The sequence below is a fragment of the Cebus imitator genome, unplaced genomic scaffold (genome assembly GCF_001604975.1).
Source record: "Cebus imitator isolate Cc_AM_T3 unplaced genomic scaffold, Cebus_imitator-1.0 Scaffold1098, whole genome shotgun sequence".
Taxonomy (NCBI): Eukaryota; Metazoa; Chordata; class Mammalia; order Primates; family Cebidae; genus Cebus; species Cebus imitator.
Window position 1 is genome coordinate 16,782 of NW_016108413.1, and position 20,280 is coordinate 37,061.

The following is a 20,280-nucleotide window of genomic DNA, read 5'->3' on the forward strand; positions in this document are numbered from 1 at the left end:
CCCAACCTCAAGTGATCCACCCACCTCAGCCTCCCAAAATGCTGGGTACACTTTGATTTTTGATTTATAACTTTTGGCTTTGTAATAAGAGGCTGTAAGAGAATACACCTAATAGAATCAACGTTTAGAGAATTTACTAACCTTTTTGTTGTGGCCAAGAAAATAGTCAGTATTTGTCATTGCTCCTTGGGCATAAAAGAAGAATATCTATACAACAACGCTATAGTAACCCAAATAGCATGGCACTGTCATTAAAACCAACACATAGGCTAATGGAACAGACTAGAGGACCCAAAAATAAATCCACACATTTACTATCAACTCATTTTCGACAAAGACACCAAGAATATACACTGGAAAAAAGGACAGTCTCTCCAATAAATGCTGCTGAGTAAACTGGATATCCACATGCAGAAGAAAGAAACTAGACTCCCCTCTCTCACCATATAAAAAAATCAACTCAAAATGGATTACAGACTTAAATGTAAGACCTGGAAATATAAAACTAATACAAGAAAACATTGGGGAAATGCTACAGGACGTTGATCTGGGCAAAGATTTTTTGGGATGAGACCTTGAAAGCACAGGCAACAAAAGCAAAAATAGACGAATAGGATTGCATCAAACCAGGAAGCTTCTGCACAGCAAAGAAAGCAATCAACAGGATGAACAGACAACCCAAAGAATGGGAGAAAATATCTGCAAACTACTCATTCGACAAGGGATTAATAACCAGAATAATCAGTTCAATAGGAAAAAATAAATAATCTGATTAAAAACTAGGCAAAAGACCTAAGTAGACAATTCTCAGAAGAAGACATACAATGATTAACATCCCTAATGATCAGAAAAATACAAATCAAAGCCACAATGAGATGTCATCTTGCCCCAGTCTGAAAGGCTATTATTTTAAAAATAGGCTGGGCACGGTGGCCAGTCTGTTTTTAAACCCAGCACTTTGGGAGGCCAAGACAGGTGGATTGTTTGAGGTCAGGAGTTTGAGACCAGCCTGACCAATGTGGTAGAAACCCCATCCCTACTGAAAATACAAAAATTAGCTGGGTGTGGTGGCACATGCCTGTAGTTCCAGCTACTTGGGAAGCTGAGGCAAGAGAATGGCTTGAACCCAGGAGGCAGAGGTGGCAGTAAGCTGAGATCACACCATTGCACTCCAGCCTGGGTGACAGAGCAAAACTCCATCTCAAAAAATAAGATAAATTTCAATTTCAGTTTCAAATTAAAAAGTAACTAACGCTGGTGAAGACGGAGAGAAAGGGAATGCTTACACACTGTTCGTGGGAACACAAAGTAGCACAGCCGTTATGGTAAACAACATGGAGGTTCCTTGAAAAACTAAAAGGAACCTGCCTTATGACCCAGAAATCCCACTGCTGGGGAGACATATGTATATATATATATATATATATATATATGCAAAAAACAAACAAACAAACAGGAAAACAGTGCGTAGAAGAGATACCTGCACTCCATGTTTATTGCATGACTATTCACAACAGCCAAGATATGGAATCAACCTAAGTGTCCATCAATAGATGAATAGATAAAGAAAATGTGGTACATATACACAGTAGAATATTATCCAGCCATGAAAGGAATGAAATCCTGTCGTTTGCAGCAACATGGACAGAACTAGAGGTCATTATGCTATGTAAAATAAGCTAGACACAGAAAGTCAAATATCACACGTTCTCATTCATAGACGGAAGCTTAAAAAGTGGATCATGGAAGTAGAGAGTAGAATGTCAGTTACCAGGGACCAGGAAGGGAAGTGAGGAGGAAGGGATAAATGGGTACAAAAACACAGTTATAGAAGAAATAAGTTCTAGCATTTGATAGTATTCAATAGTAGGGAAATTATCATTGACAAAAATGTATTTTTCAAAATAGCTAGAAGAGGAGAAGTATAATGTTTCCAACACAAAAAAATGGTATTTCAGATGATGGATATCCTAATTACCCTGATTTTAGTTTTTAAAAAGAAGTATATACATTTTGGCTTTATAGGGTAGAAATATATGTATTTATATGCTTATATTTTCTCTCATATTTTTAATTACCTACTTTATCAAATTCTAAGAAGTGTATAATAATGCTGAGGGCACCTGAAACTAAATTATTAAACCCTTCTCAGATCTCAGCCCAAGCAGAAACTTCTTAAAATAAATATTTATACGGGAATGAATCAATTTTATAAATATATATTTCATAAAAATAAATAAGCATTGACTATGTTAGGAAATCATAGATTCATGGAATAGTTCTACCTTGGAAATCATGAGCTTTGCTTTCCTGACTCTCCTTACTTTTCCGATAGAGAAACAAATCCAGAAAAATTGAGTGTCCAAACTCAAGCAACAAGTCTGTGCACTAAACTGAGTTTCCCCTCACCCCGAGATAGCTCTGTGCCCAGAGTACAAGCAAGAGCACAGTCTGTGTATCTCTAATGAGGACCTCTGAGGAATCAGCCCTAGGGACACGCAAACTTAGCAATTCTTGCTGCCCTGGTCCCATGGGAGGGAACCCTCATCTCCAGAGATGGAGGATCTGTTAACTTGTGCCCCATCATTCAAGCCCGACCCAGGAGAGCCATAGTGTCTCACTCTAAATGTTCTCCAGTAAGAAAAGGTTCTTCAGTGCTCAGCCCCAGCTGTGGCTTTCCCATCATCCAGGGCCAAGCATGGAGCCCACAGAGATGGGAATTGCGTGAAAGCATCTGACAGCGACAGAGAGCAGCCAGGTAAGGCAGGCTGGGGAAGGAGGTGAGGGCCCAGTTAGCCCCAACAACAGATGGACCCCCACAGACACACACATGGACCAACATTTAGGAAAACAGACCCAGTGAACCCCTCCACATCCAACCAAATGCAAAGAGGGGAACGTCTCTTGGTTTGACATTACCAGGCTTTCTGCTTTCAGGATGTGCTGTCCCCTGCAGAACAGGCAAGCACATTTCCAAGGTGGAAATAAGGGGAAGGTGGTGGGAAAAGGAAGGAGACAGCAAGGGTTAGCAGCACTAGGATAAGCAATTCCGGCTGCTAAAAGCTGGGCTGGAAGCTCCCAGCCCACCGCCACCCACCCCCACCACAAAAGAGAGGCTCTGTCAGACACCCACGCCCTCCCACTCTGCCCCCAGTTTCCACCTTTCTGCCACTTGCTTCCCTGTGTTCATCACTATGGTCACTGACTGCACAATAAAGGTGACTCATGGCAGGTGACTCAGACGCATGCAGAGCCCACAGGGGGGTGTTGGCTTGGGCTGGGGTCTGGGGACACAGCAGCCTTAGTTTTAAGATCCAGGACACAAACTCTCAATGCTGCAAACATGGCCGCAGACACAGCCACCCACCAACAGACTCAAGGAGATTCAGGCACGAAAGCAGATGTCAACACCTTTAAGTCAGACAAAGCGAACGTTATTGTCAAGGGGACTGGTTGAGCACTCGCCCTGTAAGGAAGCTGCATCAGTGTTGAATCAAAATCCAGGGGACGCGTGGTGAATGTCCAACTAGAGTAAATGGCACCTAGTATATGACCTACTCCCTAGGGAGTCTAAATTTGTTTGAGTTTGTTTTGTTTTTTTGAGATGGCGTTTGGCTCTTGTTGCCCAGGCTGCAGTGCAATGGTGCCATCTTGGCTCACTGCAACCTCCGCCTCCTGGGTCCAAGCAATTCTACATCAGCCTCCTGGGTAGCTGGGATTACAGGCATGAGCCACCGCACCGGGCTGATTTCTGTATTTTTAGTAGACATGGGTTTTACCATGTTGGTCAGGCTGGTCTCAAACTCCTGACCTTAGGTGATCCACCTGCCTCGGCCTCCCAAAGTGCTGGGATTACAGGCATGAGTCACCGTGCCTGGCTTGTTGGGGATTTAAACCATGAAACAATAGCATTTTTTTTTGTTAACTGATCTTCTATTGGCAGTTCCCATGAAATATGTCCTGGCCAGATTCCATTATTTTCAGCCATTGCATATTATAACAATCCCTCTCGTTCAGTAGTCAGAAGCATGCTAAAGCATCAGTCTCTCCCGTTCCACTCTCCCATGGCTTTTCTTGGCTTGAAGTATGTGGTGGAGGGAGGTGTGGTGAGTCTCAGGCACCTCCTCCCTTCCCTCTTCTAGGACTTCTCTTCTCAGGTGGAACAAGAAAGAGAGGAAGGGAACCCACGGAGTGTTAACTCTCCTTGAGCACTTAAGGAAGCTGCCCCTCCTCTCTTGGTGTCTGGGCTTTACTGGCTGTCCTTGACTGACTGTGGCAGGAACACAGAAGCTGGCTTCCTTATGGGCTCATCTCTGAGGCTTCCTCACAGAGGGTTCTTTGGGGACCAGCTCCCTGTAAGGGTCTCAGAGACGAAAGATTCAGCCCTCACTTGCCCTCTCTAACTCCCCTGAGAGCCCCAGTCAAAGGGAGCTTATGATGCAGTGTCTTATTGGTTGCACCCCCTTTTTTAGCAGGCATCCCTTCTGCCTCAGGTATTGCCAGATGTCCCAAGCAGGTGCCTTTCAGGAGCCACCAGCGCACACCCTTGTGATGACAACAGCAAGCATGCAGGCAGCTTCCCCACTTCCCATGCTCCACTCTACTCTCTTCCCTGCTCAGAGAAAACAAAGACTGACCAGGAAGGCCATTAACTCAAAGGACTTCTTCAAGCCAGAAAACCAAGTGATGGCCTCCCCAGCATGCAAACATCTCCAGTTTTTGAAATGATTGTCTTAGACTCTCCTCCCACAGATTTAGGGAACAGGAATTCCTCTTCCCTCTCACAATCGGATATGATGAGAGGGCATTGCCTTTCTTCCCAGTCACTGCTCCCTCCTGTCTCAGGATCCTGCTTCCACACTGACCGGAGGATAGGGGGTGGTGTTGGTTTTGGTTCCAGTAGGATTATCCAGCAAACATTGTCAGGAAGTGGCTAAACTTAATGCTGGCAGCTCTCTCAACATAGAGCTGGGGGTATTTACAGACAATCTTTCTGTTTCTAACCTTATCCACAGTTAACAGACCCACTTAGGAAAAACTCACTGCCATCCTCCTCTACCTGTTTCGTGCACAAGCCTTTGACATGTGCCAGGCTTTCCCCTTTCAGGATTGCTGTCCCCTGTGGAACAGGCAAGCACATTTCCAAGGTGGAAATAGGGAGGTGAGCCTGTGAAAAGGAAGGGGACAGTGAGGGATAGTAGTGCTGGGATCTGCAACCACAGGCTCCTGAAAGCTGGGAGCTCTTTGACCACCATTTCCATTACAATGGGTTATTCACATTTGCTGTCGAGGGCAAGATGAAAAAGCTGCACAGATATTGCTGTACGTTTTCCTTGATGCCACCTCTGACTCCAACCTCCACATTCCACATCAGCCAGCCTCTCTCTCCCTGGTTCACCATCCTTCAAAGCTCTGGCTACAGCCAAGTACCGTCTTGCCACCCTTTAATTTGTGAGAAAATGACTTTGTATATAAGCAATTTTACATTGGCTTTACAATTTGACTTTCAAAATGCTGGGACGCTTTCCAGTCCCATATGACGTGTACCCTGCACTCCACTCCTGAAAGCATCCCCTCTATCATCTTCTGCCCAAGCCGGTGAAGCCTCCAGCATCCTCCTGCTCTTTACCCTAGGCCTTCGCTGTCACCAGAAATGCCATCTCCACTCTTCTCTACTACCCAGATACTGAAACTCTCCCTGAGCTATGGCTCCACAATGCTTTCCCTGACTCTTTCTTCTTTATTGATTTTGTAATGCTGGAAAATAACGTCATATGGGACTGGAAAGCGTCCCAAAATTTTGCTCTCTGTAAATCTTTTCTTTCCCTTTTAAAAATAATGGGCTGGGCACCATGGCTCACGCCTCTAATCCCAGCACTTTGGGAGCTTGGGGCAGATCACCTGAGGTCAAGAGTTCAAGACCAGCCTGGTCAACATGGTGAAACCCCGTCTCTACAAAAATGTGAAAATTGGCAGAGCATGATGGCTGATGCATGTAATCCCAGCTAGTCAGGAGGCTGAGGCAGGAGAATCACTTGAACCCGGGAGGCAGAGTTTACAGTGAGCTGAGATCGGGCCACTGCACTCCAGCCTGGATGACAGAGGGAGACTCCATCTCAAAAAAATAAAAAATAAAAATAAGACTGATTTTCTGCACTTAACTGATTTTCTTATTTTGGCTAGCCTAAGGGAGAAAGGAAATCTCTAAGCAGAATCCTGCACACAGCAGCAACCTCAGCACATGCTTAGCTCAAGCAAGCCAAGGATGTTTGATGCTATGCAGTTACAAGGATGAGGACAAACCATCAGGCAGAACCTTCAAAGCCTGAGTAGTAAAATCCTGGGAAGATGTAACAGAGACCTGGGATGATCTGAGTGAGTTTTATAAAGCAGCATTTTATCCAGGTAAAAGAAATGACGAACTTGAACAAATTGCTAAATGTCTCTGCTTTCGGTTTTTCCCTCTGCTAAAATGAAGCTTGTTATTTCTAAGTTGCAGATTTCAGTAAGGATAAATAGAAAATGCCGTAGACCACAGTGCCTGGCATTTTCTTAATTAATCAATCAAAACCTGAAGCTGAAGCCAGGGAGGGATTTAAAGAAAAGGGCGTTTGAGCTGTTTTAGGACTGCTAAGTGATATGGATCCTGTCCACTGGGGAACATCACCCAATCTCTCTGAGCCTCAGTTTCTTCACCTCTGATTCCTTGTCTCAGTTTCCTCATCCATGAATGATGCAATTTACCATTCACAAGATCAAAAGAAATAGTGTATGTGAAAATATTTCGTACATACTACATGTTCAGTAAATGTTAGTGAAGTATGAATTAAGCTGTATGTAATCAAAGATAGTTATAACATTATGAAAATTGACCAGCTGTTAATTGCAGCGAAACTAGCTCCATAGGATTATCTCATGCAAGTTAATCCTAAAACAATGACAAAAGCAGTACCATAATCATTTTGCTCAAATGATGACACTATCACCCGTCTCATGTAATTTTATATTTAAAATGATATTAATTAAGAAATAATCTTGGGTCTGGTGTCATCAGAAAATTACGATCTCTAAACAATAGATAGATTGCAATTAATTAAATATTTCCTTTTATTTATTTATTTTTGAGACAGAGTCTCGCTCTATCGCCAGGCTGGTGTGCAGTGGCATGATCCCAGCTCACTGCAACTTCTGTTATCCAGTTTCAAGCAATTCTCCTGCCTCAGGCTCCCAAGTAGCTGGGACTACAGGCACGCACCACCATGACCAGCTAGTTTTTTTGTATTTTTAGTAGAGATGGGGTTTCATCATGTTGGTCAGGATGGTCTCGATCTCTTGACCTCATGATCCACCTGCCTCGGCCTCTCTAAGTGCTGGGATTACATGCATACCCACTGTGCCCGGCTTCCTTTTACTTTTATCTATAGTTTTTATACCCCACCTACCCTACCAGGTCCTGCCTCAACCCCAGCCATGGTCAGAAACAACCAGACTAGAGTCACAGAATTCCTTCTCCTGGGACTCTCTGGGCAGGCAGAGCAGGAGGAGGTCTTCTTTGGGCTGTTCCTGTGGATGTACCTGGTCACCATCATCGGGAACATGCTCATCATCTTGACTATCAGCTGTGACGGTCATCTCCATATACCCATGTATTTCTTCTTGGCCAACCTCTCTTGCATTGACATCTGCTTTTCATCAGTCACCATCCCCAAGATGCTGGTGAACCACGTGTTGGGAGGCAAGCCTATCTCCTACGTGGGCTGTATGACCCAGATCTACTTCTTCATCACTTTCATCAACATGGACGGCTTCCTGCTGAGTGTGATGGCCTACAACCGTTACGTAGCCATCTGCTGCCCGCTCCACTACAACACAAGCATGAGGCCCAGACTCTGTCTTTCTGGTGGCCACATCGTGGGTCATCACCAACCTGCATGCTCTTCTGCACACTCTTCTCATGGCCCAACTCACATTTTGTTCCAACAGTGCTGTGCACCACTTCTTTTGTGACCCCTATGCAATTATAAAGCTTTCTTTTTCTGATACCTTTATCAATGAGTTGATGGTATGTGTTGCAGGTGGACTAGTGTCTATTACACCATTCACGTGTATCACTGTTGCATATGCCTATTATCTTCTTTCATGTATTAACGTTTCCATCTCTTCAGGGAATAAGGAAGGCCCTGTCCACATGTAGATCCCACCTCACTGTAGTATCCCTGTTCTATGGAGCAATCTTGGGGGTCTGCATGTGTCCTTCATCTTCCTATTCAGTACAGGACATGGTGGCCACTGTCAGCTTCACAGTGGTGACATCCCTGTTTAATCCCTTCATCTACTGCCTCAGGAATTATGACGTGAAGGGAGCCCTAAGGTAACTAATTTTTAGGAGACTAGTTTTGTCAAGATTCTAGAATTAGAAAATTTTAGAATTGAGAGAACTGGGAGCAGAGAGACTGAGGCCAAAATAGGTGCAAAACTCACCCATGACTATGCATCTAATTAGTGACATGTCATTATGATCGTGTTTTTAAATATGAGGCTGGTGAGTCCTTATAAGTCATAAAACTGTTAATTTTTTATCGATGTCAGGGACTAATCCTATAACCCTCATTATACACATAAAAACTAGACTGAGGTCAAGGTAAATTAGGTGGTTAATTCAAAGTGACACTTGAATGCATTTTTAAAGGGTGGGTCTAACAATATTATAAGATACTGGCTACCGCAATGGTCTGGAAATTGCTTCTGTAAACTGAGACCCACATATGCCAAATGAATTTTCACCAGTATCATCCCAATTATCTTATTCTGCATAATATTAAATAAAACAAGAGCTGAAACCTACTGAATACTTTCAATATGCTAAGGACTATTTCTGTATTATTTCACTTGGTTCTCACACAACCTTATGAAGTGATACTGTAAATATTCCCGTTTTACTGGATGAGTAAATAAAGTCACAGAGAGGTTAATTTGTTCAAGCCTATATACAGTTACTACTGGGGCTAGGATGGTCCTGAGCATTTCCTCAGAGAGATTTAATCATTTTCTTTTTGTTTGTGTTATTTTAATTTTTAAATTTGCATATATTAAAATTGACCTTTTTGGGAGGTGTATAGTTCTGTGAGTTTTACATAGATAGATTCACATTACCACCATCATTATCAAGATACATAACAGCTCTCTCACCTCAACATATTCCCCCATGCTGCTCCTTCCTCCATTCCTATCCAGTGGCGACCATTGATATGTTCTTCACCCACAGAGATTTGCCTTTTCAGTAATATCATATAGAAGGAATCATAATGTATGTAAACTTTTTACTCTTGTTTCTTTCAATCAACATAATACCTTTGAGATTCATCCATGTAGTTTCATTTATCAATAATTTGTTTCTTCTTTCTTTCTCTGATCCTTCCATTGCTGAAAGAATCCCTTAACTTTTCAAAACTCTAATAATTTTGCATTTCTCTCTAGGTACTGTCTGATTATATTCAACTGTCAAGCATGAAGCACTCAGCATTGTGCTTCTTGAGTTAGGGTATGTGAATCCCCAAAGGAATGCATCCCAGTGCCAATGGATACTTGAGGTAATTGGATAAACTTGATGTATTCCTCTGGAGTGTTAGTATCATTTTAGAAGTAGTTTGAAATATAATGCATGGACTATATGTTGCTGTTTAAGGTTATATGACTCATCTTGGTGTCATCATATTCTTCCTTGTGCCACATATATCTTCACATATGTCTCATTCTCAGTATTACATTAAATGCTCATTTTGAACAAATACTACTGCTTACACTTGGTATACCCCCGAAAATTGTCAGTAGAGCTTTTGTTAATCTTCAATAACATGAGTTAAAGAATCAATGACAGTGTGGTAAGCAAGGCTGAATGGGAAATTGAGATGTGAATTAGGCTGTTATAAGTTTAAGATGTCAATTATATTTTTTGAGGTAAAAAAACCTTTAAAAATACATAAAAGTAGAAAAGGAAATTAAAATGATATGCTGTAAAAAATTCAACTAAATACAAAAAAATGGCAATAAGGAAGAATTGAGGAACAAAAAACATACTAAAAAATAAATAGCTAAATGGCAGAAGTAAATCCTTCATTATCAGTAATCCCATCAAACGTAAATGGATTAGACTCTCCTATTAAAAGGAAGAGATTGGCAGACTAGGGATAAAATGGGATCCATCTATAATGTATACTTTTAATATAGGAAGAACTCTTAACATGAAGGGAAACACCCATTTTGAGCCATTTCAGAACATCTGTTTCAGAGTGACTGTAGCAAACTTGCTATCTTCAAGACACACAAACTAAAAACTGACAAAAATAAAAGCAGATTTTAACAGCCTTTTCTCAGTAATTGATATAACAAATAAACTAAAAGTCAATAAAGACAGAGAAGAGCTGAACAACATTATCAAACAACTTGACATACTTACCTGATATTAAACTATGCTATCCTCTCCTTTCAAGTACACATGAAATACCCAACAAAATAGACCAGGCTTACACATTTGTTGTATAACCAAAATAAAATTTTTTTTTGAGACAGGGTCTTTCTCTGTCACCAGGCTGAAGCGCAGTGGCTCAATCTTGGCTCACTGCAACCTCTGCCTCCTGGGTTCAAGTGATTCTTCCACCTCAGCCTCCCAGGTAGCTGGGACTACAGGTGCATGCCACCACGCCAGGCTAATTTTTGTATTTTTAGTAGAGACGGGGTTTCACCATGTTGGCCAGGATGGTCTCTATCTTCTGACCTCATGATTTGCCCACCTCGGCCTCCCAAGGTGCTGGGATCACAGATGTGAGCCACCATGCCAGATCCAAAGCAAATTTAAATTAGAAAACAGTTACAAAAACATATTAAGAAAATACCCCCAAATAATTACAAATTAACATACCTCTAAATTATCAATGAATCAAATAAAAAATCATAGTGGAAATGAATAATGATTTTGAATAATGTTGGAAAATAAATTTTATCAAAATCTGTGTAATGTTTAGAGAGAAATTTGCTATTTTAAATGCTTATATTAAAACAGAGAGAAAAGTTTAAAGTCAGTGTAAAAGATGGAAAGGAAAAAGCAAAATATGTCAAAAGAAATTGAAGTAAAAAAATTAAAAACAGGAATCAAAAGGGTGGAGAAAGATATTTCATGCAAACAGAAACCAAAACCAAGTAGGAGTAGCCATACTTATATCAAATAAAGCAGAAATTAAGTCAAAAATAGCAAAAAGAGAGAAAGAAAGTCATTACATAATGATATAGGAAACAAGTCAACAAGAGAATATGACAATTCTAAATATGTATGCACCTGAGGCTGGAGCACACAGATATATAAAGCAAATATTACTAGCTATAAAGGGAGCGATAAATGCCAATACATTAATAGTGGGGGATTCAATACCCCACTCTAAGCTTTAGACAGGTCATCTAGGCAGAAAATCAACAAACAAACATTTGTTTTAAACTAGACATTAGATTAAATGGACTTAACAGATCTCAACAAAACATTTTATCCAACAGCTGCAGATTACACATTCTTCTCATCAGCACATGGAATATTCTCCAATATAGACCATATGTTAATGCACAAAGCAAATTCGACAAATTTTTAAAAATCAAAATCATATTAAGTACCTTCTCAGACCACAATGGAATGAAACTAGAAATTAATTCCAAGAGGAAGCTGGGAAACTATACACATACCTGGAAATTAAACAACATGCTCTTGCTCTTGAATCACTATTGGGTCAATGAAGAAATTAAGACGGAAATAAAAAAAATTTTCTGCAACAAATAAAAATGGAAACACAATATAACAAAACCTAAGGAATACAGCAAAAGAAATGCTAAGAGCAAAGTTTATAGCAATAAATGCCTCTAGCAAAAAGCTAGAAATATTATAAATAAGCAATCTAAAAATGTACCTCAAGGAACTTAAAAAGCAAGAATAAACCAAACTCAAAATTAGTAGAAGAAAAGAAACATAAAGATCAGAACAGAACAAAACAAAAAAGAGGTAAAAAAAAAAAATAACAAATTTATCACAAGCCAAATCAAAATAATTGAAGGACGATTTTTTTTTAGAAATCGACAAACTGATTCTAAAATTTATAAGAAAAAGCAAACAAACTAGAAACAGCAAAACAATTTTAAGAAAAAACAAAGTTGAAACATTCATACTACCTAATTTCAAGATTTATTACAAAGTCGTAATAGTTTTCACCAATGCATAGATGGATAGAACAATGGAACACAATAGAGTTCAGAAATAGACCTACTCATATACAATTAATTGATTCTAGATAAAAGTGCCAAAGCAATTCAATATGGGGAAAATAATCTTTTCAACAAATAGTAATGCGATAATTAAATCACTATACTGAAAGTATTAAACCACCATACCTCACACTGTATACAAAATTAACTCAAAATGAACCATGAACATAAATGTAAAACTTAAAACTGTGAATTTCTAGGAGAAAATATAGAATCTTTGCAATCTTGAGTGAGGCAAAGATTTTACAGGTACAACAACAAAAGAATGATCCATAAACATTTCTTCTAAATTACAAATTAGAGTTCAGCAAAATTTAAAACAATTTCTCTTTAAAAATGCTGTTTAGAAAGTGAAAAGACAAGCCACAGATTAATACAATTATTTGCAAATGCTGTATCTGATAAATTGGTAGCCAGAATACACAAAGTTTGACAATAAAAAATTTGAAAATAAGAAAACAGCCCAATTTTACGATTGGGTAAAAGATTTGAACAGATGCTTTACCAAAGAAAATTAGTGAATAAAAAGATGCTCAACTTATTTAGTCTTGAGAAATGCAAATGGAAATCACAATGAAATAACACTATATCCCTATTAGAATGGCTCTTCTGAAGCCCAGAAAATATCATGGATGTGTAGGGAAATGGAAACTGATGCACTGCTGCTAAGAAAGCAAAATGGTGCAACTATTTTGTCAATTTCTTATAAAGTTAAAAATACACTTACTACATTGATCAGCTCAGGTTGCTATAACAAAATACTATAGACTGGGTAGCTTAAACAATGGAAGTTTATTTTCTCATGGGTCTGGAGGCTAGAAATGCAAGATCTAGGTTTTGACCTATTCTGTTTCTGGTGAGGGCTCCCTTCCTGGCTTGTAGACAACCACCTTCCTGCTACGTTCTCACATGACCTTTCCTTGTGCCTGTCTCAAGAAAAAGAAGAGCAAGAGCAAACTCCAAGGCCTCTTCTTGTAAGGACACTAATCCTATTGGATCAGGTCCCCACCCTTATAAACTTACTTAACCTTAATTGCTTCTTTAAGGGGTCTAAGTCCAAACAAAGCCGCACTGGGAATTAAGGATTCAACAGATAAATTCGGGGGGACACAGTCAGTCCATAACGCTTACCATAGGACCCCCCTGCAATCCCACTTCTACTTATGTATCCAAGTAAAATAGAAGGTAGTGTTCACAAAACCCTGTATGCAATTGGCTATAGTGGCTTTATTCATAATCCACTGAACTGGAAACAGCACAAAAGTCCTTGAACAGATGAATGGATTAACAAATGATAGTACATCAATAGAATTTTATGTAAAAAAAATAATACTCAACAATAAAAATGAGTACGCTATTTTTTTTTTTTTTTTTTGAAACCCCAGGCTGGAGTGCAGTGCACTATCTCGGCTCACTGCAGCCTCTGCTTCCTGTGTTCAAGTGATTCTCCTGCCTCAGTGTCCCGAATAGCTGGGATTACAGGCAACTGCCCCCATGCTCGACTAATTTTTGTATTTTTAGTAGAGACAGGGTTTCACCATGTTGGCCAGGCTGGTCTCTAACTCCTGACCTCGGCCTCCCAAAGTGCTGAGATTACAGGTATGAGCCACTGCACCTGGCCAAAATGAGTACACTATTTTTTTTTTTTTCTTTTTTTTGAGATGGAGTCTCGATTTATCACCAGGCTGGAGTGCAGTGGCACAATCTTGGCTCACTGCAACCTCTGCCTCCCCGGCTCAAGCAATTCTTCTGCCTCAGCCTCCCAAGTAGCTGGGATTACAGGCATTCGCCACCAAGCCCGGCTAATTTTTTGTATTTTAGTAGAGACAGGGTTTCACCATGTTTGCAAGAATTGTCTCCATCTCCTGACCTTGTGATCCACCCACCTCGGCCTCCCGAAGTGCTGGGATTACAGATGTGAGCCACTGCGCCCAGCCCATGAGAACACTAATGATCACAAATCTTAGTGATTGCTCAAGGCTGGAGTTCAGATTAAGGTTAACTATAAAGGAGCCTTAGAAAAGTTTTGTTGTTGTTAGATTTTTTTTTTTTTTTGAGATGGATTTTTGCTCTTGTTGCCCCAGCTGGAGTGCAGTGGTGCAATCTCGGCTCACTGCCTCCCGGATTCAAGCGATTCTCCTGTCTCAGCCTCCTGAGTAGTTGGGATTACAGGCACGTGCCACCACACCCAGGTAATTTTTGTATTTTTAGTAGAGACGAGGTTTTGCCATGTTGACCAAGCTGGTCTCGAACTCCTGACCTCAGGTGATTGCCTGCCTTAGCCTCCCGAAGTGCTGGGATTTACAGGCATGAGCCACTGTGCCCTTCGTTGTGTCTCGCTCAGTCACCCAGGTTTAAGTATAGTGGCTCGATCTCAGCTCACTGCAAACTCTGCCTCCTGGGTTCAAGTGATTCTCCTGCCTCAGACTCTTGAGTAGCTGGGATGATATGCAAGCCCCCATGTCGGGCTAATTTTTGTATGTTTAGTAGACCCAAGGTTTCACTATATTTGCCAGTCTGGTCTTGAACTCCTAACCTTGAGTGATCGCACCGCCTCCGCCTCACAAAGTTCTGAGATTACAAGCATGAACCAGGAAGCATTACACCATGCCCAGCCAGGAAAAGTTTTTGAGGTGACTGATCATACTATTTGATTTCTCAATTTTTGAACCTGGTTACAATACTGAATGCATTTGTCAAAATTCATAGAACTATACAATAAGAAAGATAATTTTTACTGTATATAAAATACACCTCGATTTTTAAAAATCTGACAAAAACTATTTATTTTCTATGTTATATTTGTTGGGTTCTACTTTTATTATTTTATGGACAGAGAATGTGGTCAATAAATTCCATGTATCAGGGAATTTTTAGGGTTGTATTACAACCAAAAAAGTGTTCAATATTAGTTAATATTCCCTGGGTTTAAGGGAAATTATATATACACATAGTACAATTATGTGTATATATGCCTAATTGTGTAGGTGTTTATTTGCTTATTTTTTTAATTTTTAATTTTTATATTTTTAGAGACAGGGTCTCACTTTTGCTCAGGCCGGAGTGCTGTGGCACAATCATAAGTCACTGTAGCCTCCAACTCCTGGGCTCAAACAATCTTCCTGCTTCAGCCTTTTCAGTAGCTGAGATTACAGGTGCACACCACCATGCCTAGCAGATTTAAATTTTTGAGATTGTACTTTTAATTTGGATTTAAATTCCTCATTAGTATTTCTGTTTTTGTTTTTGTTTTTGTTTTTTTTTAGTTGGCGTGATCTCTGCTCACCGCAACCTCCTCCTCCCAGGTTCAAGCGATTCTTCTACCTCAGCCTCCTGAGTAGCTGGGATTACAGGCATGCACCACCATGTCTGGCTAATTTTTTGTATCTTTAGTAAAGGTGGGGTTTCTCTATATGTTAGTCAGGCTGGTCTCGAGCTCCTGACCTCAGATGATCTGCCTGCCTTGGCCTCCCAAAGTGCTGGGATTACAGGCATGAGCCGCTATGCTCGGCCCATCACTATTTCTTTTGGAATACTAAAGGAATTACCATTTGAGAAATGCATAATGTATTCCATTAAAAGCATAGATTTAGTAAAATTTGTCTTCTAGTTCTAAGAGCAATCACCGTGTGTGTGTGTGTGTGTGTGTGTGTGTGTGATAGTTACAGTAACACCTTTTGGGATATGAAGTATTTTATCATCACCAAGTTAACCACCACTCTGCTCCTCTCACTGTTTTCCTAGACAGTAAACAGACTAAGAGAAGGGAAGCTGAATGTCCAAGTTTGTGGAACAAGTATTTGTGCAAGAGCTGAGTTTCACTCCTATTTTCTGTGCCCAGACAGAGTACAAGCAAGAACACAGTCTGTGTGTCTCTAATGAGGACCTCTGAGGAATCAGCCCTAGAGGCACCCAAACTTAGCAATTCTTGTGCCCTGGCCCCATGGGAGGGAACCCTCATCTCCAGGGATGGAGGATCTGTTTATTTGTGCCCAATTATCCAAACCCAACCTGGGAGAGCCACAGTGTCTCACTCTAAATATTCTCCAGTGAGAAAAGGTTCTTCAGTGCTCAGCCCCAGCTGTGGCTTTCCCATCATCCAGGGCCGAATGTGGAGCCCACAGAGATGGGAATTGCATGAAAGCATCTGACAGCGACAGAGAGCAGCCAGGTAAGGCAGGCTGGGGAAGGAGGTGAGGGCCCAGTTAGCCCCAACAACAGACAGACCCCCACAGACACACATATGGACCGACATTTAGGAAAACAGACCCAGTGAACCCCTCCACATCCAACCAAGTGCAAAGAGGGGACTGTCTCTTAGATGGCATGTACCAGGCTTTCCCCTTTCAAGATGTGCCCTGCGCTGCAGAACAGGCAAGCCCATTTCCAAGGTGGAAATAGAGAGGAAGGCAGTGGGAAAGGAAGGGGACAGTGAGGGTTAGTGGTGCCAGGATCAGCCACTGCGAGCTCCTAAAACATGGGCTGGGAGCTCCCAGCCCACAGCCACCCACCCTCACCACAAAAAAGAGGCTCTGTCAGACACCCATGCCCTCCCATTCTGCCTCTAGTTTCCACCTTTCTGCCACTTGCTTCTCTGTGTTCATCACTATGGTCAGTGACTGCACAATAAAGGTGACTCATGGCAGGTGACTCGGATGCATGCAGAGCCCACAGAGGGGTGTTGGCTTGGGCTGAGGTCCAAGGCCTGAGCAGCCTTAGTTTTAAGATCCAGGAAAACTAAGGATCTTAGTTTTCAAACACTCAATGCTACAGAGATGCCAGACGCCTCAGGCACAGCCACCCACAAGCAGACTCAAGGAGATTCAGGCACGAAAGCAGACGTCAACATATTTAAGTCACACAAAGCGAACATTATTGTCAAGGGGACTGGTTGAGCACTCGCCCTGTAAGGAATCAAATCCGGGGGATGCGTGAATGTCCAACCAGAGTAAGAGGAATTGGTGCATGACTCATCACTATGTATCTAGTCTCCTGAGGAATCTCAACTTGTTGGAGTTTCCGGCATGAAATGATAATATTTTTTCCAATATCTGACCCTCTCACTGTTGGCAGTTCTCTCTCTCTAGGCTCCATAACAAGAGAGTGTAGTGTTCTCAGCCTTTGGTCTTAATAGCAATTTAAAACCAATAGTAACCATCTCGCTTGGCATCCTGTCATCCCTCTTTTGTTGTTTCCCCATGTTTCTACTAGAGGAAGCTACCTGCCCTTAAGAGCAGAACGCTCCCATCTGCTGGTGAAGGCTGTGTCCTGTTTGCTTTGCTGCAATCCTTTGCCCCTTGACTTCTGCAGTCCAGGCCAACCACACTCCCTCTGGAGCATCCGCAGGCTTCTGTCCAGTACTGCTCTACTTGCCCTAATTGTAGGAGCTCGTCCAGGTGAAAAGTGGCTTCACATCTGAGCACTTTTCCTTTAATTTCACTAATGCGATTCTCACAGTGTTAAGCACTTCACTGACCTCATATTATGTATATTTCATAACCTGTCTGCTAAAATCATTCCATACAATATCTCTGCCCAGCTGGCCAAGCCATGTCACACAGCAGTTGTCTGGCTCTCTTTTGCCTCTTTTCTTCTGTCCTTTGATCTCCTGGGGAATGCACCTCCTCCCCTTTACTGTTAAAATGCCAAGAATTCTTCCAGCAGCATCGCATTCACAGTGCCTTATCTAACCCCTGCCTGTAATGATTTCTTAGTCCTGGGAATATCCTTGGATGTACCACATGAACTTGCTTTTTATCAGTCAGTAAATATCTTTCATCCAATAGCAAAAACAATCCGTATAAGACCTTTGCTCTTCTGACTAGCAGAAAGGTGAGGCCAGGCATAGTGGCATGTGCCTGTGGTCCCAGCTACTTGGGAGGCTCAGGTGGGAGGACAGCTTGAGCCTGGGAGGTCAAGGCTGCAGTGAGCTTTGTTGTGCCACTGCATTCCAGCCTGGGAGATAGAGCAAAATCCTATCAAAAACAAAACAAAACAAAACAGAAATAGAGTGGAAGAATGCCACACAGCCACCTGAAGAGCATGCTTAGGAAGGCAGACCCAACAGGTATGAGCTACAGTGAAGGCCTCATCATGGCAGCTAAAACGCTGAAGACAAACCACCAAGCAAATCTTTCAAAGCCCACACAATTTTCCTAATTCTGGGGAAATATAAAAGCCACAGATAAAAGTTGCATGTTTATCATATGGCACTTACTAGAGTCTGCCACTTGGCTAAATTTTCAGCAAATGGGCTAGGCACTATGGCTCACGCCTGTAATCCCAGCACTTTGGGAGGCCGAGGCAGATGGATCACGAGGTCAAGAGATCGAGACCCTCCTGGCAAACATGGTGAAACCCCATCTCTACTAAAAATACAAAAAAATTAGCCAAGTGCAGTGGCACACGTCTATAGTCCCAGCTACTCAGGAGGCTGAGACAGGGGAATCGCTTGAACCCGGGTAGTGGAGGATGCTGTGAGCCAAGATCATGCCACTGCACTACAGCCTGGGTGACAGAACAAGACTCCGTTTAAAAAAAAAAAAAAATCAGCAAATGATAGCTAATCAAAATATAGCATAAAGAAAAACTACTTTAGCTGATTTGGAACTCTAACTTTTATGGGCTCTGTGAATTTGGATAAATCATCTAACTACCCCAATCCTCATTTTCTTCATCTATAAAATGAAATATAATACCTCAATTATTAGACTAAGTTAAATACTAGGCAGGTCCCTGTGGCTGACACCTATAATCCCAGCACTTCAGGAGGCCAAGGTAGTCTTGAGGTCAGGAGTTCAAGACCAGGCTGGCCCACACGGTGAGACCCCATCTCTACTAAAAGTACAAAAAATTAGCTAGGTGTGGTGGTGCACGCTTGGCTACTCAGGAGGCAGGAGAATTGCTTGAACCCAGGGGGCAGAGGTTGCAGTGAGCTGAGATCATGCCACTGCACTCCAGCCTGGGTGAGAGAGCAAGACAAGACTCTGTCTAAAAAATAAATAAATAAATAAATACTGTACATTAAAGTATTTTTATATGATACTCGGTAAATAGCAGTAGAAGAAAACTATAATAGCCATTAGCACTAAAACACTACCAAAATTAACCAGGCTTTTTCCATAAAATTACTCATAGAGTTTTAGCTTATTTTTAACTGACGTGTAAACTCTTTCAAAATATAAAATTTGCTCAGGTGTTGGCGTATGATCTTATCCCATGATGACAATTTCTTCCCAGCAGATATGGATGGAGGCAACCAGACTAGAGTCACAGAATTCTTTCTCCTGGGACTCTCTGGGCAGGCAGAGCAGGAGGAGGTCCTCTTTGGGCTGTTCCTGTGGATGTACCTGGTCACCATCATCGGGAACATGCTCATCATCTTGGCCATCAACTGTGACGGTCATCTCCATACACCCACGTACTTCTTCTTGGCCAACCTCTCTTGCATTGACATCTGCTTTTCATCAGTCACCATCCCCAAGATGCTGGTGAACCACGTGTTGGGAAGCAAGCCTATCTCCTACGTGGGCTGTATGACCCAGATCTACTTCTTCATCACTTTCATCAACATGGACGGCTTCCCGGTGAGTGTGATGGCCTACGACCATTATGTAGCCATCTGCTGCCCGCTCCACTACACCATGAGCATGAGGCCCAGACTCTGCATCCTTCTAGTGGCCACATCGTGGGTCATCACCAACCTGCATGCTCTTCTGCACACTCTTCCATTCATGGCCCAACTCGCATTTTGTTCCAACAATGCTGTGCACCACTTCTTCTGTGACCCTTACCCTATTCTAAAGATGTCTTGTTCTGATACCTTTGTCCATGATTGATGGTCTTCACTGTGGGTGGAATGATATTTCTGACACCATTCACATGTATCCTTGTTTCATATGCTTACATCTTCTCTAATATCCTGAAGTTGCCATCTGCCCATGGAATAAGGAAGGCCCTGTCCACATGTGGATCCCACCT

The 20,280-nt window shown here is 41.7% G+C and overlaps 1 protein-coding gene and 1 pseudogene across 1 annotated transcript; both read left to right on the forward strand.

Moving 5' to 3' along the window:
• The first annotated feature begins 7,470 nt into the window (after positions 1 to 7,470).
• On the forward strand, positions 7,471 to 8,411 carry LOC108298799 (annotated as a pseudogene).
• Positions 8,412 to 16,358: 7,947 nt separating this feature from the next.
• Positions 16,359 to 20,190, forward strand: LOC108298800 (olfactory receptor 1361-like). Its single transcript, XM_017521369.2, has 2 exons — positions 16,359 to 16,471; positions 19,529 to 20,190. The coding sequence occupies exon 2, from the start codon at positions 19,545 to 19,547 to the stop codon at positions 20,136 to 20,138; it is 594 nt and encodes a 197-aa protein (XP_017376858.1). The 5' UTR covers positions 16,359 to 16,471; positions 19,529 to 19,544; the 3' UTR covers positions 20,139 to 20,190.
• The last annotated feature ends 90 nt before the right edge of the window (positions 20,191 to 20,280 follow it).

Bases quoted from the DNA above. Each gene is read 5' to 3' on its own strand.
- LOC108298800 (XM_017521369.2), top strand. From the start codon at position 19,545: ATGGATGGAGGCAACCAGACTAGAGTCACAGAATTCTTTCTCCTGGGA.